This window comes from Streptopelia decaocto, assembly GCF_964273445.1.
Source record: "Streptopelia decaocto genome assembly, chromosome: 3".
Lineage (NCBI taxonomy): Eukaryota > Metazoa > Chordata > Aves > Columbiformes > Columbidae > Streptopelia > Streptopelia decaocto.
This window is the reverse complement of record NC_138656.1, coordinates 22,665,608-22,692,626: the sequence shown is the minus strand read 5'-3', so window position 1 is coordinate 22,692,626 and position 27,019 is coordinate 22,665,608. Positions and strand designations below refer to the sequence as shown.

General features: G+C 38.8%; 1 protein-coding gene across 12 annotated transcripts in view; it reads right to left on the bottom strand.

The window, feature by feature from the left end:
- The window catches only part of ESRRG (estrogen related receptor gamma), a 404,778-nt gene that overhangs the window by 141,957 nt on the left and 235,802 nt on the right, over positions 1-27,019 (bottom strand). Inside the window, exon 2 of one of the 12 annotated variants that reach the window (XM_082049950.1) lies at positions 16,718-16,777. The exons of the other annotated variants lie outside the window; for them this stretch is intronic. Coding sequence (XP_081906076.1) covers positions 16,718-16,719 — 2 coding nt within the window. The 5' untranslated portion in view covers positions 16,720-16,777. The remainder of the gene's footprint in view (positions 1-16,717; positions 16,778-27,019) is intronic. 12 annotated transcript variants of the gene reach the window in all.

Here is a 27,019-nt window from a genome sequence, read left to right as displayed (position 1 = left end):
TCATATTTATTCCAATACTCTATAGAAATATGACAGCAAATCACCCTTTTGCCAGAGGAACCGTCCTGCCAGACAACCCAAATAAGTAATTCTTGCAACATGGCTATATTCTTCAATGAGATATTTACAATAGTCTCAATAACCAAGTTGTTAGTGCCAAAGAAAATAGAATTCAGGCATCTACATAGCCTTTTCATCACCTTTACTCCCTCAGCAAAATACTAACTTTACCTCCCCAAATATTAATACTAACACATGGAAAATGTGTATATCACCACAATTCATTAACCTGCAAGCACAGCGTGCTTTATGGAACACTATCAAAGAGCAACATAAATACCAGTATGTGCTACTTGGGCCATATAATTAATAACACTGTAAACAGCCAGATTAATACTACAAGGCATCAGTATTAAAAGCTGCAAGTTCTGCACACCCTGAGTGGCTTAAGTGTTATCAATAAAGAATTCTAGATGCACAATTATGAATTTACACGCAAATACAAAATTTTGTATCCTACATGTAACTTTTACCTGCTAAAACATTCCTGGCTTAGGTACTTTTACAAAAAGTTACTCTCAGAGGTCATGAAACAAAAAAAAAGAATTCTGACCATAGGTCAGAGCAACTTCAGATCTTTAAATGGATGCTGAAAGCTTAAAACAAAAAAGGAAAAAAAAAAATCCAAACACAAGGTAATTAATCATAGTACTCCTTAATCATAACGCTTTCTATATTTGGAAAATCTGAATATTTGTTGTACAAGATGCAAGTGAACCAGGCCAAGGGGAAAGGGTTTATTATACATCCACTCTTTCCTCCAAGTACTTAGCCAGGAAATTTAGTACCTGTATCAAGCAACTTACACATGGAGGCTTTGCTGGATCAAGTCCCAAAATTTAGTGTTTTACTTAAGCAGCATCTTCTTCAGTTTTTGCTAGAAAAAAGGGCATTCTAAACATGAAGTATATGTCATGGGATGCTTGCTTCTTTTGTTGAAATGCAAACAATAAAAATAAATATATTTTCCTGTTCTAATTAATGTATATTTTTAAAAGAATTGGAGCAGCTGGAACCTTAGGCCAATGGAAGATATTCTGTTCTCTACCAGTTCACGAAAATCAACTAGTCTTAATTTAAACATAACTGAAAGCCCTGCTTTCCTTCAACATAAAATGTAAAATTTAAACACCATAATGAGAAAAAGTACAGGGAGAAGATACTACTTTCTCCTCACATCTTTAAAACTGAGCAAAATTCAGTGAGTTTGAGTGATAGCAGAATACAACTTTGAATCCAGCACCCTGGCTAAAGGCTGAAGACCCAGGTGCCAGTGCAGCCACTGTAGAAGCAAATGAATTTGATTCCATGCAATAAACACACAATTGCTTTCAAGATTCAGCTCATCTGGCTCCAGGATCTGGCCAGCATTTTACAAAAACCTATGCAGTGTTCAAACCAAAGCATAACAATGCACAGCCATTCACAAAATGAAGGGCAAATCTTGCAGACCTCATATAGAGCAGAAAGCTCCATATGAGAAGCAACTGCAGACAATGTTTGGATGTTCCTTAAATAACCCAAATTCCTACTAATATAACATTTATTCTGACAATATCTAATTAAGGGAAAGTGTCTTCATTTGGTACACCCTTCACAGCTTGCTGATGCACTACAAAAATTCGACAAATGGCATTTAGATATTTAGATGCTTTGGCCTAAATGTTTGACATGCATCAAATTCCTTCAATTGGCTTTTCAATTAAAAATTAAACTTTTCTTTTGAAAGTCATGTTCTTGCAATTGAAGTAGCCACTAATCCTTTTGTATACCACAAAATATTTTCATCATTTCCCCACCCCTGCAATTGTTTCCTGATTCACCACAGAACATATACTGTGCTCATAAAAACACTGGAGTCAATCTACGGGGAGAACAAGAACTTGAAGAACCTGGAAAGTTAAAATGGCACAGTTTAAGTTGCTTTCAAAGGTTAAATTAATCTTCATTTAACGGAAGAGTCACTTTAGGTATCACATTTTAGATGCAAGATGGATATTCACACAGATTGAGATAATTTAAAATAGTCTCCAGGATCTCAAATTTTGCAAAGAAATGCTCTTCAATCTGAGGAAGATAGAAGACACATAACCTTTTAAATTGAAAGATGACAAAGTGGATTATTGGTCAGTTACACATGCCAGTAGGGTGATCCATTACCACCGACGTTCTACTGCAAGTACACGATGTTGCCTTAATAGTAGCTAGAGCCTTATTGGCTTAAAAAAAAAAAAAAAAAAGTAAAAAGGGTTTTGCATGTGAATTGAACTTAACAGGTTTGACATGGAGTAACCTTAAAGAATTCAATCCACTCAAATCCCTTTGAAGGCTGCAGCAGAATTTCATGCAAATCTTCGGGAAGTGGCCAGGCTGTTGGGATTTCAAGATGCTGTGTCCTTTTCTTCTGCAGATCTAAAACCAGGCAAAACAATGACACAAAACTCTCCCACAGTTTCAAGGATTCCTCTTAAGATGACCCTGGTTTTATACTTTGGCCCAGGAAAGTTTGACATGTAAAATCTAAAAGCAATTAGAATATCTGACATCAGGAAATATTAATTTGAAGCCAACCTTTTTGTTTGTTTTGGGTTTTTTTTAAACACAGCATTGGGCTAATGTTTCACACATTAAAAAAAAAAAAAATCTGACACAACACCACTATTATTAAAGTGTTTAGAATAGAATGACACAAATTAATTTCCTATGCTCAAATCTAACACTAACAGCTTTCATATTTTCTAAAAATAATTCAATTTTATCAAGAAATAATCCACCACAGTCTAAACCTTCTGCTGGTCATTTTGCAATTCAAGCAGCAACTTTAAAATAAGCCTATTTGTTATTTTGAGGCTCTTCTAACAATATGAAATTCTGTTTGCTCACTCCCACTAAAAAAAAAATGAAAAATATTTAAGTGTTCTACATACGTTTATGTAGGCACAATTTATATATAAAAAAATATATACATATATATAACAACTTATATACTGATAGCTGGAAAATTATTTGATGACTGGATTTAATCGTCAACTGATAAACCTGAGAGGAGAAGGGAAAGGAAAAGCATTTAGCAACCACTTTTCCTCCTAGAATAAAATACAGATGACTACAAATGTAACTATAACAAAATCAAAACCACACAGTGTGTATAAAGCACTGACTATGCAAAGTAGTTATAAATTCTTGGTTAACAAAGGGCACAGAAAGCCCTTTAAGGAAATATTTTATTTCTGCTAAATTAATACCTAAAAGCATTACATTTCATCAGTTTCACTTAGGTTTAAAGTCCCCAAAGATTCTCCTCCTGAAACTGGCTATATTTTATGTGCAAACCAGGCTGAGAGCTATCTAAATCTAGATAAAACTCATTGGCTTGTAATCTCCACAATGATCTATACATCTAAATCTATATGCAAATCAAACGCTCTCATGCATTAACGCATTCCAAAGCATCTAGGAGTAACAGAGTGCTTTCTCCCTCTCACAACCCCCCTCCCTTTGCTCCTCTCCCCCTCTCTTTATTTACACTAGCTACCTAAATAATTCACACTGCCTTCTTTTCAGCCTGAATGTTCTTCTGTTGGAGCCCGCACTGAGCTATTGCAGGAAGCAGATGGACAGATGAATGCAGCAGGTGGGACAGATGGCAGCCCGCCCTGTCTGACGCTGCCTTCCTCAGCCTGGCCTGCCTTTTCCTTCCAGGTACATTAGCATCAGCGCAGCAGAAAGCAGTACGCAGAGGGGGAAAAAGCCCTTTACATACAGTACTAGATGTATTGGTTAAATAAATGACCAGATGCTTATTTACTTTTTAAACCAAAATGCATTTGACTTCGAGTGTGTAAGGCGCATTTCCCCTCTTCCCAGAGAAAAGTCTGTCTCTATTCTCCAGCAAGCCCCCATGTGGTGTGCATAAAACAAAATATGCCCAAAATCTTATAAAGATCTTAAACTAATGACTTCACAAGAATTTTGATTCAGTTTTATTTCCCATATACCTCTGCCCTTTCACGGGTAAACATTCTAATTTTTTTAATATATAAATCTATGGATCTTCTGGTACATGGTCACAGTTTTTATATGAAATCTTAACAGCTATTACGCATGTAGTGAAAAGGCTCAGTTTCATTCTGTGTAGTATATACCTTAACTGAATTTCTTCTGCTTCCCATTTCAAGAAAGATATAAAACAGTTTACTATAAACATTTGGTGCTTCTAAGAAAGAAATGAAACAAAAGCTGAAGCAGTAAGTATTTCTTTGACTGCAAAAATTAACATTTTAATATGTTGCCTTCCCTTCAGGAACACTGGGCAAAACGTGGTGAAGATGACAGTAAGAAAAAACTACAATATGTATTTTGAGCAAGAACACACGAAACTGAGAAAAAAAATAAATCTGGTGACACACACAGCAGTGTTGGAATTGCGTAAGTATCATTGTGCCACAGAAGTTGCTCTTTTTACACAAAATGTATTGCTCTTCAAATGAGCAGAAGTGACTAACTTCGTATTCTTTTCAAATCAGCAGGCAACTGATGCAGTGTATTAATTGAAATTGCTGTTTCAAGGACAATTTTTAAAAATCATATTGAAAAAAGGAATTAAATAAAGTGGTCGGGTAGATGCTCTGTGCAATCCTGCACTATCCAGGTTTCTCCCTCCAACCCCGTCTCCCAGCCCTTGTTCCACCAGGACGGCAGCAGCCTGTGCTGCTCCCTGGACTGTCCGTCTCCCTGCTTTGCCCTCTCCCCCTGTTTCATTAAATGCACCTTCTCTGAACTGACAGAGAGGAAACCACCCACCACTCCCTCAAAATCTGAGTAGATTTCTGCTGATCTACAATAAAACAATCCATACTTCCTTGTTAGCCTGAAGTTAATACTTTTATTTCAAATTAAAAGTATAAAACCACACACAATTTTTACACAACTATATATGCACACATACAGGCTATGGTTGCACTTGCCGTGTTAAAAAGAAAAACATACATTGTGCCCATTCTGTAGCTTTCATGAATTGCAGTATTTGTAGTCATCAAATCTCTTGAAAAGGAACTACATATATATTTACACACTGTACACCACAGTAGAATAACAGAGGCCTCTACATACTATCATAACAGAAACGCTAAATAAGAGGATAAATCATATGCTCAACTACTGAGTCAGAATTTCTTTTTTCTTTTTTTTAATCAGCACAAGCAATTACATGAAGTTGAAGGTTAAAAAGTTAATAAAAAAAAAAGAAAAAGGAAGTCGTGACATGTTCTATTAGATTCTGCTCCCTCTGAGCATACTGGTATAACTGGAAAAAAGGAACTGACTGTAAATAAACCTGTATGGGTAAACAAGGACTGGTCCAAACTGGCAACTAAAGCCTGAAACAAACAGGAACTTGCCTCTTCAGAAATTTAAACACACTCAGTAGGCACTCCAATAATAATAATAAACTTAATAATTTAACATCTAGTTTCATCTGGCCCAGGGAGAAGACATAGCAGTGTTATAAAAAAGTTTATTCTTGTTTATTTCTGACCTGTCGGAAGTCAGGAATTACAGAAAACCTCAAGGGACAGACTGCTTTCGTGGGAAGCCCAGGCTGATTTTGAGGCCAAAGAGGTTAAGTGCTTCAGATAAACTTTGGATAAGCAGGACAAACTCTGTATGCTTATGTGTCCTAACTGAAAATCCTGAACTTCAAGGTTTTATATTACCACCTCTCAGGAGAAGAAAGGAAAAAAAAAATAAAAGTGAAAGAATACACAGATCATACATGCAAACGGACAAGACTATGCAATAGACTTTGCTACCAGCAACTTCTAGAAATGGTGAACTATGCACTAACAGCTTCAGAAAAGCATTTCAAGGTATGGTAATTAGTTTACAACAGAGACAGTAAAATCAGTGCACTTTACAGTCAGCTTACAAATGCCATCACAGAAGTCACGATTTCACTGTGATGATATAAGCTGTTTTCTCAACAACAATATATGAACAGAACTCTGAACATGCAGGAACACCCTCTTTAAAAATAAACTTCTGAGCCACTGCCAGGTTGTCACAACAGAACACACACGCTGGAGGAGCAGCAACCACAGAACCAAACTAGGATTCAAAAAGCATATTACATTGGTAAACTTGTTTCACTATTGATAAAAACTTAATATAAGTGAAAAATTAAAAATTTCCAAGCCTTTTGTTTTCCTCAGCAAAACTCATGGTTGAAATTGGTCATTTATATTAATAGCACTGTATATTAACAGCACTGAAACTCTGTGCATTTAACTGTATAGAGGGAAAAAAATAAGGGAAGAAGGGACTGATATTAAGTTCTTTCTGCTTTGGACATATTTTCACAGTTTAGGTATTATTTTAAAATAATTGCTTTTAACAGATTTATTAAATCCACTAATAAAGTGATATGACTATTCAAGGTATTTTAGAATGTTAATTCTTGGCTATTATTTTTTTCTTGCAAACAAACCTATTCAATTCTCTTTAACTTCAAATTTAGACTTTGAACGCAATCTTCCTGCTTCTGTAATGGTTGCCATTGCTTTGTGGACACCATGCATAAGCAAAGCCCTCATCATCTGAAGCCTGACGTATCCCTGTACCTGTACCTGTAAAGAGGTGTACAGGGACAACTTGACAGCAAAAGGAATTGCAATGCCATGAATAATAGAAAAAAAAAAAAAACTCCATTCTGTTCTATAAGGAAAGTAATTGTCAATTCCAATCCCATGAGGGCATCACAGGAAAGAAGACGTAATTATACTTAAACTGGATTTCATATAAATAACATGAAGTTGATTTTCAAAAGGATCAAATTTTCATTAGAGCTCTGCAAACAGAAGATCTGATGAATCTTCCTAGAGCTGAGGCTGGACTTCTAAAAACGCTTCAGGAAAAAATGAGTTGTGTTTTTTGTGGGTTGGGATTTTGCTTTCGGTTTGGGGAAGTTTTGGGGTTGGGTATTTTTTTAATTTTTGGTGTTGTTTTTTTTTTTTTTATTTGGGTTTTTTTGTGTTTGTTGTTTTTTGGTTGGTTGGTTTAGGGGTGTTTGTTTGTTTGGGGTTTGTTTTGTTTTTTAAATCAAACTATGTATGCAGCCTGATAGATACTAACCTTTTCTCAAATCTGATCCAGGAATAATGGGGGAAAAAAAAAAAAAAAAAGGAAAAAAAAATGTAAAATTACATACAGTATTTACGAAAAATCACATCACCCTGAACACATCTTTACCTAAAACAAGAAAATTTATCTGGTCAGGTAATATAATGGTAGAAGCCAGGAAATGGAAGTAGCTTACAAACAATTCTAATACAAAACAACAAGAAAATTCTGCTTCCATTACAAATGTATCCCCCTAACTTTTAATACAGAGCATGATAGCAGAATTTGATGCTTAATGTAATGGATATAATAAATATATGGCTTTAAAAGTTCCCAAGTATGCAAATGCCAAGGAATAGAAAAGCTGCCTTTTTAAAGGAAATGTGTGCAGAAGAAAAAAACAGACATTAAACCTTAAATTGTAAAGATGTAATTTCAAAAAGACAATACAATCTATCTGCTCCCCCTTTGTCAACGACCAAAAAAACTAACAGCGAATGCCGACATTCCATCCTCCCTTCACTCTGCTGCAAAAAACTGAAGCGCTAACTTTGAACACCTTGACATTTGCCTCTATGCCTCTGGTTCAACACTAGCAGAGGTCTACTCTTCAAGAAGGAAGAAATGTCTTTAAAAATCTCAAATACGTAATAATCCTTGCACTTATTTCTCTGCAGCTGAGCAGAGACATTTACATAGTCCACTGAACACTGTTTAGTAAACACAGGAGTGCTTCTATCTCACTGCCCTTGTAAAACCAAGGCAGGGGTTCTGTTTTTAGTGCACACTCAAGTTCAGTGTTAATCCTGTTTTATGTTGTTCACACCTGCTGCTGACTAGCAGCCTGCTGATGGGTTGTGGTTTGGGCTGCTCTGAGACAATCCTCACCAGCTTCAACAAAAAAGCAATCACTAAAGTGGAAACAAAACCCCAACTGCTACGCAAAAACTGCAAAAAGGAAGAACCAACATGCATGCTTCATTTTCCTTACGCTGCTCCTCTCAATTATTCAAAGCTTAACACTGGGTTTTAAGAGCACATGCTTATATTTAGACCTCATGCCTAGCTGTTCTGAGAGTTCTCCAGATACCACATCTTAGAGACAAATGTCATGGACACCATTTTTATAAATATACGCTTTGTAACCCACCTTTTCCTTTGTGCCTAAGAAAATAACAGGCTTTGCTCTAACAGAAGTAATGAATGTTCATAAAAGTATCTTTTTGTGAACCTTTACAGAAACAAGCTTTCGCCATTAATCAGATCTTCCTCCCATGGATCTCAGAGGTAAAACACACCTATGGATTCAATTGTATAGAGACTGAATGCTTTACCAGAGACAAAAAGGTGATCTGTGATTAAAGGAATGGGTCTGGAATTACACAGTGCTCATATCCAGAGAGAATAAGAAAAATCAAGGAAAGGAACCAATTACAATAGGAGCCCTTTGTTTGACGAACACATTGATGCAAATTGTGTATTAAGATCAGGGACAGAAATCACAAGCAACTTCACCAACTCAAAGGCTCAGATGCAGGGAGTGTCATTTACAACAAACTTTAGCACTAGAAAAGTCTCTAAAATGGAGGGCAGGACACAACTACTTTCATACCTGCCTTAAGGTACTCTTTATATGACTAAAATAACATAAAGAAGCACTAGAAGCAAGCGAACACTCTCTGCCTCCTGTTAGGCCATCTTGGCCTATTTCTACAAAAGAGAGACAAGAAAAATGCTTTCTGTCCAACAGCCAAGTTCCTATATCTCTTAAACACTATATGAACCTTTCATAAATAAAATGTTGGTTGGAGGCCAGTCAAGGCAATTCTCCATCTATTAAAATTTATTTTGCATCTTATAGGGAAAGACGTGCTAAAAGACCATGACCATCCTTTGTGATTTCTCAATTCTGCATAGGCACACCAAGGTTTTTCTGCCTATATAGGAAGATAATATGCATCAGACAGAACTATGTATTCGATGTTATAGTTTTCCACCCAAAATCCATCAGCAGAAACAAACTAGGATCAATCTTTACATAAATTTGGTATTTCAGCCTCTCTTGCATATTCAGGTATAAAACCAAGGAAAAAAGGGGTCAGTCTCACTTTGTCTTACTATCTCCATCTGAAGGATTTCTACCCCCTCTTTAGTCAACACCAGACTGAAGATATTGGCACGATGCCAACACTGCTTTTAAGCTCAAACAGAAAATGTTAGGGGGTAATCTTAGTATTTCCTGGTCACACTCCCTTAGGCAACTCTATACTGGTGCAAATGTCACATCCTGGCAGTGAATCCTTGGACACAGGCTCAATTTCTTCATTGATTTCTGTTAAAATACTACCAAATCATTCATTTTTTAAATCCATTATAGAGCCTGATCCAAAATCTACTAAAATGAATGGCATTCTTTCCATTTAGTTTTGAATCAGGCCCCTACCAGTAAAAGTGAAAGATTTCTTAAGACAGATGCAAGAGCTTGGCAGCAGGCTGCCCTTCATACCTTGGAAAATCTCTGCTAACATATCTAACAATGGTACAAAAACCCCACAGTAATTTTGTCAAGAAACAGCATCTGCAGCATTCCTGTCGGAGTATAACCCAATGCACAAGCACCACACATTTAAAAAAAAAAAATTTGGAGGAGGAAAGGGGAGAAAAGAAGCAGCCCTATCTCAGTCATCCATCAAGTGTACATGAAGGCCGCTGCTCCTAAAAAATTTAATATATTCTAAAAAGATATAAAAAGACATAAAAAGCTTTCAGATATAAAAGCGCTTCAGAAGCTGGATTTTAATATTGCCAGGTGGGTTTTTTGCCCGATTATAAAGTTGACTTAAATGCCAGGATACCGCATTTCAGAAGCGGCAGCAGATTACATATTGTCTAGTATTAGTGGCTGACGTGTATTGCTGATTTTCCAAAGCTAAGCTCTCATCATCTGGGTGGGGGAGAAAAAATAAATAAAAATCCAAACACTGGCATTCCCTGCGAAGCTCAGTACCTGCTGCCTTCAAGCGCTCTTTTCAAGTATGGCCTCCACAGAAAAAAAGTTAAGACTACTTTATTTTGATGATAGTGCTTTCCCCAGGCAGGAATTTTTATTTCAGTTTGAATCTTTAAACCATTACATTTTCAGTGATGCATTTTTATATTTACAGTTGACATCTTCATAGAAGAATGAAACCTTTGAGCAACAGCTCTAAAGCATGAAGGTTGCCTGCAGTAAGTACTTAAATTATTTTACACCTAAATGGAGCCAGTTGTTTTTAGCTAAAATTTAATAAACCTTAAATCAATGACCTTTCTTTTACTGAAAGCCCGCACTTGGGCTTTCCCAAGAAACATATTTTGGGGAGTAAATGCCAAACAAAGGGCTATTTAAATCTGAACATTTTCTCAATTTATAGCTTGTGGACATGCAGTTCCTAAATTCCCAACTGCTGCCTAATGTATAGAACAGTGGTGCCTTGGTTTAATCACATGCCATTGATTTCAGAGTGTCAGAGTGATCTCATTGACAGTAATCAATAATAATCCAAAATCAATCAGATCTGCTCTTGCACTATCATTCATCAAATGTGAATATCCCAAAGTTAATTGTAGGCATGTGAAAGAAAAAAGAAGCTGGAAATAAATTTAAAAAAAATAAAAAGTAAAAAATGAAAACCAGTAAACTTTGAGAAGATAATAGTACATCCAAGCATGCTTCATGTCTGCTGAGGTAAGTTAATGATGAATCATACCTTGCCTTCCCAACAAAGACTCTGAGATATATTCCTTTTCGAACACGAAAATACACAGCAACTGAAGGCAGAGGACATACTAGTAAATGATCGTTACTTTATGAACAGCCATGTTATGTGCTGAATTTCAAATGTGTTGCCAGTATATTACAAAATGCACAAGTATGCTACACTATGAAGAACTGCACAGTCTAAGTTAGCCACTGCACTTCACTGAGGAAGAGAGGATAAAATCACTGAATTTCTGAACCAAAAGCATGAATAGATGTAGCCACTTATCAAAAGAGCTGTTATTGTTGCTGAGGACTCCTCTCTCAACATATTCACCTGTAATTTTGTCAAGGTAATAAATCCTTCCATTCATTACAGCACACTCAAAAGCACCCTGCTATTTAATTTAAATGGAAAAAAGGCCCAAAAGGTCTAAAACATTTACTTTTGCTAATGTAAAAGTGCTGGCATTTTACTTCATTCCTGATAAGCCGGTGCCAGTGGATGTGATTATTCTTTTCTTATTCAAAGCATATCAGTACTTCGAAAGCACTCTCAATCTTATCAGGTGTATGAACAACACTGTTACTGAAAACAGTTTGTACTGCTCCTCTCTCTTTCTTCCAGGCTATCAGATAAACCCAACTAAGTAACCGTATTTACACACAATCAAACATAAGCTGTGTCTTCAATATATTGTGGCCTCTTTCTGGCATGCTACAGGTTTTCTGCTTGACATTAGTTGTAACAAAAACCCCAGCAGTGAATTAGCTTACAACAAAAATACAGCCACTCTATAGCACATAGCACAAAATGCACGTGGGGAAGAATTTTTAAAAAAAGGAGGGAGGGGAGAAAAAAAAAATTGTGAAGAAAGAATGCTCACTCCATATATCACAGGTATTTGCTTCTGCTACCTGGAAAAAAGCATGGAAGCAGCAGTATTCAAATGCATTCAAAACATACCCAACACAGGACTCGAGAGCAGGGTAAAAATTTCTATTTGCTTTTTCATTTATTTTATTCACCTGTCCTCTAGGAATTGTGTCTGGTTTGCGAGGGGTGAGAAAAAAAACAGAACGGATGGAAAATGGTTACAGTGTCTGAAGGCATTTGAATGCCTTTACTGATTTTGTCCGGAACAAGACCATGATTTCTCCTGATCCAATTAAAAGAATTAAAAGACCCACCACAAAAAAAGAAAAGAAAAAGACAAAAACCAAAAAACACACAACACACACCAAAATAAAAAAAAAGCACCACACACAATACTCCCCACCCAAAATAAGCATCTCAGCAACTCTCTTTTCATTCAGTGCCTCAGATACTGAATTTTCAGTGCTAATTACTGAGGAATAATAAATCTACCACTTCAGAAGGGCCATGGCTTTGAAGATTTTTGCTTACTGCACAGTCATAGGAAATACGTGCAGGATCTCTCCTCATTCTTCTCGGAATGACAGCTGCAATGTAGTACTTGAAGAGTTAAACGTTAACCTGGCTGCGCGCTGAGCACTTTCTTTCGGCTACCTAAATGAAAAGTTCTGGAACGCCAGGAGAAATCCTGAGTTTCAGCTCTTGATTAGTCACAGCCTTCTTTAGAAGCTGAGGCTTCGGTCCCTGCATGGAGCGCTCCTTCCTACCGCCGCCCCCAGCCCCGACAGCCTTTTGCCGAATACGTCTGATGGAGCAGCAAAGGACCTGCCACCACCTGAGCCCATCTCGCACTTCTGTCCCCACTCCCGGCACAGAGGGAGCCATCCTGGAGATGGGGAGGAGAACAATGAGCTGCATTAAGCCAAGTGTGCAGTGCCGGGTAATTCAGTCGATTGTTGTTTCTCCATCTGTGACACCGGGGCCTGGTGATTGATGGGACAGGTGTCATTCATACTAATGTCAGCGACCAACAGTGGCTGCTCGGCTCTTTAAATATCACCCAGCACCAACTGGGCCCAAGCAGCTCCCGCGAGAAGAACGATGGGGTGGCTGGGAGGGTTCCTCAGTTACTGGGAATCTGATTCTCATCCCTGCAAGGCTCACGGGAACAGTTGGTTAAAGACGTGGCATTTCATGCCACTTCAAAACATCTAATCTGTCCCACTACGTTAACGGCTGCTATGAGAACATTGCCAGGGAATTCTTTCACCGCTGGAAAAGTGGATATAAATTAGTAGAGGAAATCTTGCATTCATGGAACATTAAGCTATTGCGGTGAAAAAAAAAAAAAAATCACTTTTTGCTGTAAGAATTTTACCATCTCTCTATTTTGCTAGCAATCCATGTGTATTTGCTTTTGGAAACACACTCAAAATCTGTTAGTTTTTAAGACGACACATGAGTTTTAGCTTTTTTTCATTACAGACCTTCTGAAATTAATTCCTCTGAAAACTATTTTAGCATTAATACTCATCAACTCAACGTATCACAGTCCATCTAATTAAGAAAATACCAACTTAAACATAAAAGGACACCAGTATTCACCCTCCGAAAAGACTGCAAGCAAATCCTGCAGCCGATCTGAAGACAGAAAAAAAAATTAAAAGTAAATAAAGAATACACAGAAAATTCATTGATCCTTTCTCTGTTGCATTTTCACTATACAGAGGATTATACAAACTGCTAGTAACTGGCTATACTAAGAGCACAGCTAAGTACATACAGGACTACGATTTCACCATTTTTTTTGAACTATTTTTCTTTATTAGGTTTTGCCATTTTGTATTTCCTTAAAAATATTCATGGGTGAGATTAACAAAAAAGTGTTTCTTCCAAAAGTAGCTGTATAAACAAATCCAGCAATAGGGGTAAAGGAGAAGAGAAGACCAATATCACGGATAAGGATGGACTGAATAAAACAAGCCACCTCCTCCTCTCTGCAGCCGTGCTGGCACCTTTATATGGGAAGGAATTTCAGAAACGCTTGGGAACAAGTTAGCACTACATTTTAGATAGACTTTTTCATTACACTTGCCAGTATTTCTACATCTGCAAGACATGAAATTATTTAGTGTCGGCTGACTCAGTGACAGGGGGGCTGGCTTATAATTTTTTAATTATATTTTTACCTTTTTTTTTTTTTTTTACTTGCCTTTTTTTTTTTTTCTGAGGCCATTCAAAACAAGCAGCAGCAACTCCACATCATCTTCTCATTCTAACTTGCCAAAGCCATCAATCTCTGATCACACCTATTAGAATCTCGCCGTAGCCAACATACGTTTTGCAACAGCTTGACCAGTTGTTTAAGGAAAGAGTGTGTGATGGAGCAAAGCTAAATCGACACATCTGTGATACTTCTGACACCCCTCAGCATGGCTAATATTAATTTGTTTTCTTTGGCTAGGTAAGTGCTGCCAAAATACATTACATATGGTATGTAGTTCCAATGAAAATGATGAACAGGAGATGTGCAGGTTTTTTCACTAGCAACATGACAAGATACAGAGGAGTAAGCGACATCCGTGCTAACCTACACAGTAATAAACTAAAAACCCTCAAATCACTTTATTTTAAAGTTTGGTTTCAGAACATAACCCTTTAAGAGAATCTGCCCTCCCACATAAAGACTGCAGCTCAAACCTGCAAAGAAGTTTTACTCAGAGAAAGGGAATATAATTTTTAATATATGATACAACAATATATTTAGACTGTTCTCATATGCATAGAGGTAACTCATCATGTTCCAGTATGTTATCATATACATAAATGTGCACAATTCTGTACAAGAATATTATAAATGGCTTGATGAGACTGAGAAAAAGGAGTCTCTATTTCACACACCCAATATACTAACTTTCTGCAGTATCTGGAGACCCTTCTCCAATTTCATGCTTAACGTTCTGTGTTACTGTCATGAAAAATATGAGAATCATATTTCTAATCATTTTTTTTGTTTGCCTTGTAAATTATTTTGATCTAAATCAGAAAATTCCATCTAGATTTCATGAAAATTCAGAATTTGTTAGACATCCAGCAGTAAAGAAGAACAGCATATGCTTGACTTGTGCTCCACTGAAGTACCTATATCGCTCTAACTTTCATTACAACGTTAACAGAGATATTTCCTAATAAGTCTAGGAAGCTGAAGCAAAAAAAAAAAAAAGTTTCAATTTTAAAAGAAGTAGGAAATGATGTTCTGATTAAAAAGTTATGCTCCTTAAAAAGGGCAGATAATTAGAAATTAGACAAGATGCCCTCTAACGCAAACCTGCTATATTAAGCAATAGCGGAGAGAAAAGCCCTTCTTTGTTCGAAGGAAATACAAATTAATTGAAAAACATTACAAGCATTATGTAAACAAATCCATGAGATTTAAAGCTCCTGTAACATGGCAAATACATAAATTGTTTCACAAGACATACATGTCAAAAGGCAATGTTCTACCGTATGTATCCAAGTTACTCTAAAGTGCTACTGAAAAAGCAAACCAAAATCCTTAGAAAAAAACAATAATCTTTGAAATAGCAGTACATCATTCAGTTTAATATTTTTCTTTAATGTTTCACAGTATTTTTACTTCTAGACAAGCAAATCATAACAAAAAACCTACATTTTGGTGAGAACTAAGGACTATTAAAATAGAATGAGTATTTTATATTTTTGTCTGAAGACAACATGCTTTATATTAATGGCCACATGTAGGAGCCCTCCCCCCCAAAGAATAATTATATTCTTTAGGCATAAATGTAATCATGTGTCCAAGGACACATGTAGCTGAAAAAACAGTTCTGTGGTTGAGAGTCAAAACTTACAGGGATATGAATAAATATTAGTCACGTAAATTACTTGGAAAGGAATTTTTTAGAAACAAACAAACAAAAAAATACAGCCTATTTTAAAAGCAAAATTCTAAACGCAAATACAGAAAATGCTAGATTGCATGGAAAATCTCATATTAAATCAGGTGCGAGTATTTTATCTACATTGCTAACCAGCTCTCTTCTCATGGATAAGAAAAAAATGAAAGCAGCAGGTTTTTGACAGGCAACTGCATAGGAGGAAGTTATATAGCTCTGCATATACTTACTGTATACATGTCTGTGTGTATACACATAATAATAGATGTACATTGCAGAAATTGCATACAGAATACACTAGATACCTGGAACACACACATATTCACAGATAGGGATGTATTTGAATTCAAAACTTGCTGTGCATAGGCAGAGGACTTCCACTTAAAATGCAGATATATAAAACATAAAACCACACATACACACGCTTCTACAAATAGGACTGTACGCACGTATGATTACCTAACTCAAGCCTAAAAGTAAAAGAGGATACATGAAATATAAAAGAACATGTAATAAGTGGAATGTCAAGCTGCAGCGACGGTTGGTGTCATCCCTGCACTATCAAACACACATATGAGTATGATTGGAGACAGAGAGGCTAAATATTTCACTGTCAGAGCATGTCGAGAAATGCAATTCATTTCTCTCTCATGTGCTTTAGGACAATGACAATTTAATACAAGGCCAGTGGATGTAAAAGAGATAAAAACTGAACAAACTGGCCTGGCATAATCACAGATTTCCTCTAGAGAGCTTGGTAGCGTGAGGCTCATATGCACTTGTAACGGATCAACATTTTATTGTTTCTTCCCTCCATGAATTCGCCGTGAAGAAGAATTCACAGCAAAGCTCATCGTATAGACAGAGGCTCCTTTAAGCTTCAATAGGAGCACGAGTTCCCATATTTTTTTTCCTATTTATCCTATGCATTTCACTTATCCTAAGCAAAAAATAATTTAGATACTTTCTTAAAAGGTTCAAATAAGTGTTTTTTTCACTCCTACTTACATTTCCACAGGGGTGCAAGCAACCTCCCTGCAGGTCAAGGGTCAGTCCTTTAAAAACACTCTGTTAAAATGAATAATCATATCACTTATAAATAATTCATGTTTTCATACCATAATTTTTCTATCATAATTTTGCTGTGTGACATACAGAAATAGCAGCATAGCATATGGACTGACATATCTGTAAAAATAGACATCATACTTTTTAGCTACTCTAAGCAAAGTAGGCTTCAAGTATTGTTAAATATTATCATGGACAAGCTACCTTCTGTATTTGATGAATAGCACCATGTATTTGAAATTAATTGCAAAAGTAGGGTTGGCTAATGAGGCGGCCCTTATCTTTTCTCAGCAGTGCAAGCACAAGTATTTTTCTGCTGGCTCAATATTTTTTAAATGCCCAAAGTGCTATTAACTAAGTTGAAATCTGATTAAAATATGAACACTAAAATATTCACAACAGCTAATAAAGCTACACAAAAAAAAAAAAAAAAGACTAAGGAAATTCTTATCTCTTATCATTAAGCATGTGTTTTCAAAAATAATAATTAAATAAATTGTTCCCTACAGATCTTCCCAGTTGTTTTGCTTCCCATTAGCATCTTTGAAAACAGTTTGTTAAGACAATAGTTATTCTTTATTATGGAACTATGGGGATGGCGCCCTTCTACCTGCCTTGGTTTAAAAAGAAATCTGTAGGAAATGTTAAAGCTTAAGGACTCCTAGAAAAAGGGCAGCGTGCCTCAGGAAAAAATAGGGGGAAAAAGAGAAGTACACAAAAAATGATCAGCCATTCAAGAGAATTAATGGATATCCACAAGGGCTTTGCTAATAACACGGGTTAATTACCACTGCAACGCACCAGGCTCAGTAAATAAAAGAGCACAACCATAAACACATTAAAATGAGCAACCATCACTAAAAGAGGGGCAAGCCCCAGTAAATGAAAAGCTGTCAGACGGGCATTTCAGCACAAATCCTTTATACTTTCTGCAGGATTTAAAAACTTACCAGCAGTCTATCAAAACCCAAAAAGCAAAGCCCTAGGCCCGGCAGCAGAGGAGGAGGCAGGGAGGCAGGGCAGGCCAGCCTGCTGCCCAAGGGGGGAACGCGGGCAGGGGCTGCTCGCTCACCCCCACTGGGGGCTGCCTGCCCACGGCAGCGCTGCCTCACCTAGCACACCGGGTGCGTGCACCGAGGCCTCCAGACTTTTGACTTTAGTATTAACTTCGGTGTTTATTTCTTAATAACGACTTTAAATAACTATCTAATAACCCAAATGCATGAGGTTAAAGATCTCCACAGCCTGGAGAAACCAAGGAGCAGAATCAAGTGCTGCTTCCCACTTCACAAAGAAGCGTTCTTCAGTCCACCCCTTTCTTCCCTTTCCAAATGAAAGACACTTCAAAAAGAAATTCTTTGAGAATTAGAAGCTATGCCAAAATGTTTAAAAGAAGAAGTGAAACTGACATAAACTCTTTTATGTTTAGCATATAATCGCCTCTCATGCACACACACAAATATATATATTTACATGCTGATGCATGTGAGTATACACACACACACACTTCTATTCATCTGTACACAAACACAGCCCAGTCAGACTCGCACAATAACTCTGCAGACCATTCCTACACTGAAAAATAAAAAATGCGTATACCGACCATCATTGCGCTGAAGTATTCACAGGATGTGACGCGTATGTCCACTTTTAAATGTTACAGCCATTCTACAAAATCTTTATTTCTTGTAGCCTCTGCATTTTATCCGTTGCACTGTAAGATGAAAATCTATCCATACGGTAACAGCTGAATTTGTTTCCCATTTAAACGCTGTTGCACATTTTTAAAAGGAGAAAGTAAGGAAACTGCTGAGGGTTCCAATTAATGAAACACAGTGAGCCACAAAGGGCAAACATACATAGTGCACAGAAGCTTTCTGGAGTTACAAATCTCCTCAGTTTTCTATGCTTGGCATTCAGAGATCATGTTTAAATTTACTAAACTAGTCTCGTTCCTCCCCCCGCCTTTTTTGGAGTGTTTCTATTGCCCTTCCTTCTTCCAACAGCTGTGACAACTGTTAAAACAGTCAGTAAAATTAAGTCCACTCTATAATCCTTTAGTCAATGTTACATTTTAATCAGAGGTTGAAGGAGATTTCATGTTATGAACGCATGATTCATTTAGAATTATTAAACTGATACATATGTCAAAATGAGCTGATGTATTTATTGCATCTGTTATCTTATTAACTATTAGCAATTATTAGTGTTATTGTTATTGCTGGAAAAGCAAAAAGCCAAGGTTACAGCTGGCTTTAAGTTATTGCATTCTTTAACATGCTCTGCCTTAAAATCAAAGCATACCTAGTGACGGTCAGACAGATGTCTGTGCACTCCCAAAATGTTCCGACAATTTTTAGCTCAAATACTCTCTACCCTCATCCATAATATAAGACCTGCAGAAACTACTGTATTTATTTCGTATGTCCTTATACTTGTGTATGCATGCACATGTGACAATATATAGTCAAAACACTATTACTATGAATATTAATAACATGTAAAACTCTGGAGCTTATTAATTGAGAGAAACAGACACGTTGGTGAACGTTACTTATTCCTCCATGTCCGCTCAACCGCACGTGTCTCAAACCCTACGCTTGGACAATATATTGGGAGTGTTTTAAGATGACTTTTAATTGAGTCAAAGAGGAAGAAAAGAATTAGTTTGAATCTTGCACCAGAGCCAAAAAGACATGTGCCCCGATTTCATTTAAATGCATCTACTCTAAGAGGCTTATCTAAACTAATCATTCAAATTAGCTGTAAGAAGGTAAATTCAAGAAAGCTCCTTTGGGGGTGGGAAAAAACATCCACAAAAAGAAAAAAGAAAAAAAAAGAAAAAAACCCACACAACTTCTCATTTTTTTATGTATTTTATAAAAAATGTGTCACTGTTAGTAAAAGCCATGGAAATTGCACTCTTACATTTATGAAGCTATCATGCACTAAACAGCAGCTCACAGTGCACTGACCTATAAACCACATTTGAGAGGGCATCCTTGTCTGTTTATTTTCTTTTATTTATCCCAGAACATTAGAGCAGGTTTCCCTGTCTCCCCAAATTGTATTCCTGCCAGCCAGGCTATTTATTACTTCCCGTATTATTTCACCAATATGTGATCACCGCAATTCACTTTTCATCTCTGGCTTAATTACAAATAGCCGTGCAATACGCAGACAGTAAGGACAGCTAGTGGGCATCTACCTATAATACACTGTCACCTCTCGATACAGCCTTTCCACGGGCGATGCTTGGCTACTGGCTTGGCTTTTCTCTTCGGTGTTACTGTCACCCCCAACGTAATACGAAGGCACGGCTACGTAAGTGGCTCGACATAAAGAAAAATGAATCGGTGACAGCTCCCGTGATGTACTAATATTTAATCCCGGCTGTGGGCTGAAACCAAGTTCCGGAGCCGCTCTCGTCAGCCCCACACCGCCTGCTTTGGTTTGGGTGCCACGTTTCTCGCCGGAGACACTCCGCCAGGTAGCTAGTAAGTGCCAGCCAAGAACTGCGGCTCGTTAAAAAACTATTCTGCTGCCTATTGTAGGGAAAAGCAAGAGCAGAGGGGGCCGCGCCGGGCGACACGGGCCCCGGCAAAAGTACCCAGCGCCCCACCGGCCCCTCACGCTGCCCGGCCGGAGCGGCGCCCCCCGCCCGGGCGGCCGTTCCCCCGGGGCGCGCGGCGACCGGCCGCTCCCAACGGCCGCCCGGGCTCCCTCCCTCCCGCCGCCGCCTCACGGCCGGAGCTGGCGAGGGAGCCGGCGCACCTGTCAGACTGCGAGCGCCGGGGCCGGCCGCTCGCCCGCCGACAGCACCGCTGCTCCCCGGCGCGGAGCGCCCCTCTGCCGGGCGCCTCCCGCCCGTCCCCCCCTTCCCTCAGCGCGCAGCCGCCGCGCAGTGCCCCGGGCCGGACCGGGCCCGACGCGCCCGCGACGGCTCACGCCCGCGGCCCCGGCACAGCGTTACCTGCAGCGGCGTCTAGGCGCCTGTCATGTTTTGGGGCAGGCGGCGGCGGTGGGGTGGGGGCGGGGAGCGGTACCTACTCTTCCTCGTAGTGCAGGGAGAGCGGCTCCGGCAGGCAAAGTTCTACCGAATCCATGTGCGCCCGGCGACCATTCTTCGTGCGCCCCCGCGGTAAATCAAAGTTTCCGTGGCCGAGCGCCGCGCACTTGGCAGGGGTGCGCTGCGGCTCCGGCGGCGGCAGGCGCGGCCAGTTGGGACCAAAAGCTCGCCCGCGCGCCTAATCAAGGACTTAAAGCCCCGCTCGGAGCTCATGAATATGAAGTAGGGCTTTACATATGCAGTCCCCCCGGCCCGGGGGGACGGCGGATTGGTGGGGCGGTGGCCAATCAGGCGCCAGGGGCGCCGGGGCGGCCCGGCGCGCGGGGCCGCGCGGCAGGTAGAGGGTGGGGCCGGGGGAGCGGCCTGAGGCGGCGGCGGCAGTTGGGGCAGAGCCCGCAGACATGTCCGCGCCGCCCGCCCGGCCCGGCCCGGCCCGGCCCGCCGGGGCTCCGCTCCCCGCCCCGCTCTCCCGGCCGCCTCCAACTTCCAGAGCAGTTCGGCAGGTACCTCGGCAGGCTCCCCGTTAAGGTGGCGAAGGATCGCGCGTAAAGGTAGAGGACGAAGTTTGCGCGGCCGTTGCCGGTTGCGGCCGGCCGGGCTCGGCTCGCGCTCCCGCCCGCCGCCTCCCTCACCTTTGGAACTGCTCGGCGCCGGGGGAAAAAATAAATAATAATAACAACACCAAAGGGCAGCCTGCCGAAGCTTCTGGGTAACTCAACTTTTCATTGTCATCCGAGTTGCTGGGGGCGGGAGGGATGGGGGCTGGTATTTTGTTATGTGTAATGTATATTAATAGATATATAAATATATAAATTTGTATGGCAATATACAATTCTCTATTTCAAAATCAAAAGCCTCATTTGGTACTTACTAAAAAAGGTCATTTCTAACAAAACGAGCACTCAAATCTATTCCGTAACAGCACGGGTGCATCTGGGAGTGTATACAAGTATATATGTGTTGACATACAGGTTAGCCACATCTTAACATGGGTTTATTCAAGATGTGTACCCCTGTGCGAATATTTAGATGTTTAGATGTATATATTTATATATACTAAAGAGAAATAAAAGCTCCAGAACTGATCAATTTCGTCTGTAACTGTGGAGGGATTAGAGGGGACTAACTCAGCCTGCCTCATTTTAACAAGATAAGGACTGCGCTGTAGTAGGTCTGCATTAATAAATCCAGGACTGTGCATAGACCTCTACAGTGTTTGGGGGGTTGGGCTTTTGTAAAGTAAATTTTACCAAACTAAAAGGGAAATAAAAACAGAGCCCTGTATGCATGCCTGTATAAACATCACCAAGCCCATTTCCAGCAAACCACTGCTTAGAGCCAGCTCGGGAGTTGCTCATCCCTGCTGTATGAAAGCTCTCTGATTAAACTTGTTCCAAGAAAATGGCCATACTCAGATTTAGGGACACTGTTTGCACTGAAACACACACATACCCCATTTTGAAAGGATCAGGAATAAAATAGGAGTGTTTTTGGTTTTTTCTCAAAAACTACTGGTTTTACTTAATATTAGTACTAAGACACCATACTTATTTTCCAGATTCAAAGTGTTTGTGCCCCTACCAGTGAAAACAGATGTAGGCTATTTCTGGCACCAAAAAAAAAAAAAAAAACCACACACACAAAAAAAAAAACCAACAAAACACAACACTGGAAAGACCATAATTCTTTATAATTCAGCTCAAATGTTACAAAATCTTTTGTGACTGGAACACTAACATGATGCAAATGGCAATCTTTTAGATCAACACAAATCAGTGCACACCCTCAGAATGCATTAATACCACTCACAAATGGGAATGCAGATTCCCTCTCCAAATCTGTTTCACAGAATTTTACCAAATAAATACAGCAGCAGAACGCAATTCCAAAATATATAAGTTCAATAGACATGTCTGTATATGTTTATAGGAAAGAGATTCCAGTGTTATTTAACTTTACGTGAAGACTGGGCCTGCTTCCTACAAACCTGGTATAAATACATGCAAGTTTAGGAATCAGAACTCACACAGCAAAACTACAGCTCAGTCTACTGTATAAAAGCAGGTAGTCAAAGCTTAATTACCACTAGCATTATGATGTCTATATTGTTAAATGTGAACTCTGTAATTAAGATGTAAATTCACTTGTGAGCACTGAAACAAAAAGCTTTGAAATGTAGAGTAAAATCCAAGTGCTCTGTGGAAAGATCAGAGACAAAAAAATCAGTTTCTGTCAAATTTTAAAATGAGAGGCATGTAATCATGTTATTGTATTAGAATGTCCTCCTTTAGTAACAATTTGATGAATGTCGATTCTGGAATCAAATCAGAACTTGAATATGATATTTTTCTGAATATGCATTTGTATTACTATATAAACCAAAAATACATTTCCTACAAACTGATTTACATGTTCACATTGGCAAAACATGAAAATATAAATATATTGTTTGTACTCAGTGTCTTTCTGAGTGCCTGTTTGTAGATTTATACCCAAAATTGCTATTTTTCAATATTTTATGCTAAAATGCCTTGAAATGTTTTCATGTGTATGTGCTTTCTTATTTAAAAATCACCCATACTGAATCCCTATACATGGGTAATTTGATAAGGTCACTTTTCTGTGTTAAGTTCCCTGGAATACACTCTCCTTAAAATATGACAGCTAATACATTTTGAAATTTACCAAAGCACAGGTTAGCTTGATTTCTACTTTCCTTCACTATCTCCTAAGATTGTATATTTATGTTCAGGTGCTGAAATATGATGGTCTCTTTCCTTCTGTCATGGTCTGTCTTCCTGTGAGCCCTTCTTTTCCTGTTTGCATAGTTTCCACTACCTTTTTGGCTTGTCATCCCCCACCCTTCCCTGCACCCTCCAAAGGATACATTTTTCTACTCCCCCTGTGAACCAGCACTACCTTTCTATCAAACATCTTTCATCCAAGTAAGCAGCTCTCCTCCCTGCCGGTGCTGCTTCTTGGAGAACCAGAAATACAGTGCTGTACTTTGCATGTTGATAAACAAAGCAGTTGGCTTCTTCCCCCCAGGGAATCTAAATGTCACCTCCACCAGACTGGGGCCTGGAATTCCAACTACATTCTTGAACTTGAGTTTCACAGTTACTGATCAGTTTGAGGAAAAAAAAAAAAAAAAAAAAAAAGGATAAGAGATTACAGCAGCAAATAAGCTGGGGCTAAGTGAAGCTTCATTTTCTCAAGCTTTTCTGTAGGAATAAATAAAAATAGTAGTAGGGAAAAGAAAAAAAGCAAAAGAGGTATCTGTTTACTGAATTTTATCAGGGGACATAGAATAAGAACATGCATGCAAACACACGTCTGCACTAACTTATCAAAACGTACAGTGCAAAATCTTACCACAAGGAGTCTATACAAAACAGTGGTAATGGAATCAGAGAGGGGAAGGAAAAAAATCATCATGAGTGCCTGCACCAGTCAAGGGGCATTACTCAACAGCACCTACATTTCAATATCTCTCTCTGCATATAATTTTTCCTGTGTACAGTACATCTTTAAGCATCCTCACAGTTAAATAGTATAGACATTTCAAGGCATCCAAACAGCCAGAGCCTTAAAACACGATTACCTCAAGGCAATGGAAGAAGTAAGAGTCAGCGGCACTTCACAGAAGCCGCACAGTGCATTGTGCCAAATGTGTATTTATCAAAAGAAGCAACAAGCTGAAGCCATCTGGGAAGTAACATGAGTCTATTAGCTGCTGAGAATTTGTTTGAAAACAGGTATGTTGTTACTTTAGATAGAAGTTTTCCAAAGAATACAGCATCTTACTCAAAGTCTAGCTGGGAAATATCACATTGTTAAGAGTTCACAATAAATAGTGGAGTATCATCAAATATGTGATTTTCTCTTTATTCACAGTCTTTAAGTAAAGAAACACAACCCAAACATTCTATGCTACAGCAAGATCAACATTAGAAAAATACTGTCACTGTCTACTCGTCTTAAGACAGTTTTGCCTTTTGTTCTTCTCACTGAAAAGCACATGGTGCATCCCGGGATGTACCACTAATGAGTTTAAAAAAAAAATGCTACAAAAGTTCAGATTTTTGCTCACCTGCTTGTACATAGTTGGACAAACTGTAGCAGGTTATTACTTTAAAGCCATCTGCTACTTCAGTCTGTATTTAGCATTAATTACTCCTTGTTTTAATCTTGGGGAAAAAAGCTCACATAGCACAATCTCCGAATGCTCCTTAGAACTTTTCTACAGTGCATTCACAATCACACAGAGCAAGGCTTTCAGCTTTTGCTGCTACACTCAGTTCCAGCATATAAAAAATGTCTCGGTGAAATAACAGCAATTGCCTTACTAAGTTACCGAACTACCTTAATTCATCTGCTCTCATGTAAATACTCCGTATTTTCCCCTTGTTTTATTTTCAAGGACACAGCATGGTTATTTAAATGACTGCCTTCACTGGTACAGAATAGAAACCGTTCACGTTGCTATAAATTAAAATTATTCTCTTGACGAAACACCTTTTCCGAAGTCTCTGACAAAAAGAAAGGGAAAAAACAGAAGAAAAATAAAAGGAGCCTCACACACATTGCCTGTCACCTGCCAAAAAAGGTCTACTCCCTAAAGAAAATTCGGGCACACACTTCAATATGGATATCTCACTATTACCCCAAGCTCTTTTTTTTAGTGTAAGTTTCTTCAGAGAAGCTGAAGTGTGCTACTGTCTCAGACAGCCAAGGATAAGATGACTGAGGGAATTCAGTTGCTCTGTTTAATTAATACAGGATTATTTCACTTTCATTTTGTGAAGCTAATAATATGACTGGTGGAATGTCAGTAAAAATTAAATCATAAACTAGTGCAGTACCAAAGGGAAAACTTACTTTAGTTATGGAGTATTCCCAGCAGAAATCTTGAAAATCTTATACATATTTACACTGATAAAATACCACATGTACTTCATGGGATACTGCAAGCTTTCTACAATCCTTGTGGCATGTATTTACAGAGCAAGAGTTAACATTTTGAGATTACACATTAATAAATGAGTTGCAGTTATATTGTTTCTTGAATGCTAAGCACCACATACTAAACGCAGGAACACGTTCAAGGTCAATGTCCTATTTTAGACCTTTTCAGCAGCTGTGATATTATGATAATCACACTTAAAATATTCCTATAGAAAGAGTAAATTAGCCCTTTTCACTAGAAGGATTATTATGATAAACAACAAATCCGAAAGAGGACAAATTCAGTTTTGGTTTTTTTGGTGTGCGTTTTTTTTTTTGTTTTTGGTTTGTTGGTTGGGCTTGGGTTTTTTGTCCCCAATGCAATAAATTGCTGTCCCTGTGATGGCTTTTCTATCCAGGAATTTTTTTAAAAGTCCACACTATTCTGCACTTACATTACCTTTTGGTTTTCTTTTGGAGGCCTCACCTTTATAAAAATACCCTCCTTAAGAAGCACTTGTGCTTCCTGTTAGAACCAAAACATTCCAGTTGACATCCCATTCTACCACCTATGCTGCGGTGAAATGTAATATCCCTGCTAAACCAGAAGGGAAAGAAGAAAACTTAGCATCAGCAGCTATTGCTAAGCAAGATTAGGGGTTTAGCTCCATCTAATTGAGAGATGAGATGTGTCCCTCAATGGGTCTCTTCCCACTCCCCCACCAGCCCTTCTACCTGACTGCAAGCTCAAAGTGCTAAAAATAGAGGAAGGTGGAACGTAAATATTTCCCCAGTGAAAACACCAATAATCTTTACTATGAGCTGACACGAATTGCTTGTTACACCGCCCTAGGATATCATGGCTTGAAGCGAGAGCGCACATACACACAGAGCCACCAACCATCCTCAAAGCTCCTGTGCTGTGTATTCGTGCGCCTGCATGTCGCAGAGGCTCCTATGACATCTGACTTGGAGCCAGCACACCTGCTGAACAACACACGTTCTCTCTAGCCTGCCTTGTTTCCCCTCCCCGACCATCCCAGCCCATCTTCCATCACTCTCTTTCCTTTTTCTTCCCCTGCTCCCCCCTCCCCTCCTTTGCTCTGGCATTTTTTATTATTAATGTTATTGCTATTATTACTGTCCAAGCATAAGCTGATCCACAGGGGAGCCTGTGTAATTTAACCCCTCAAGCACTAAATTCCTTCACATGTGCCAAAGACACA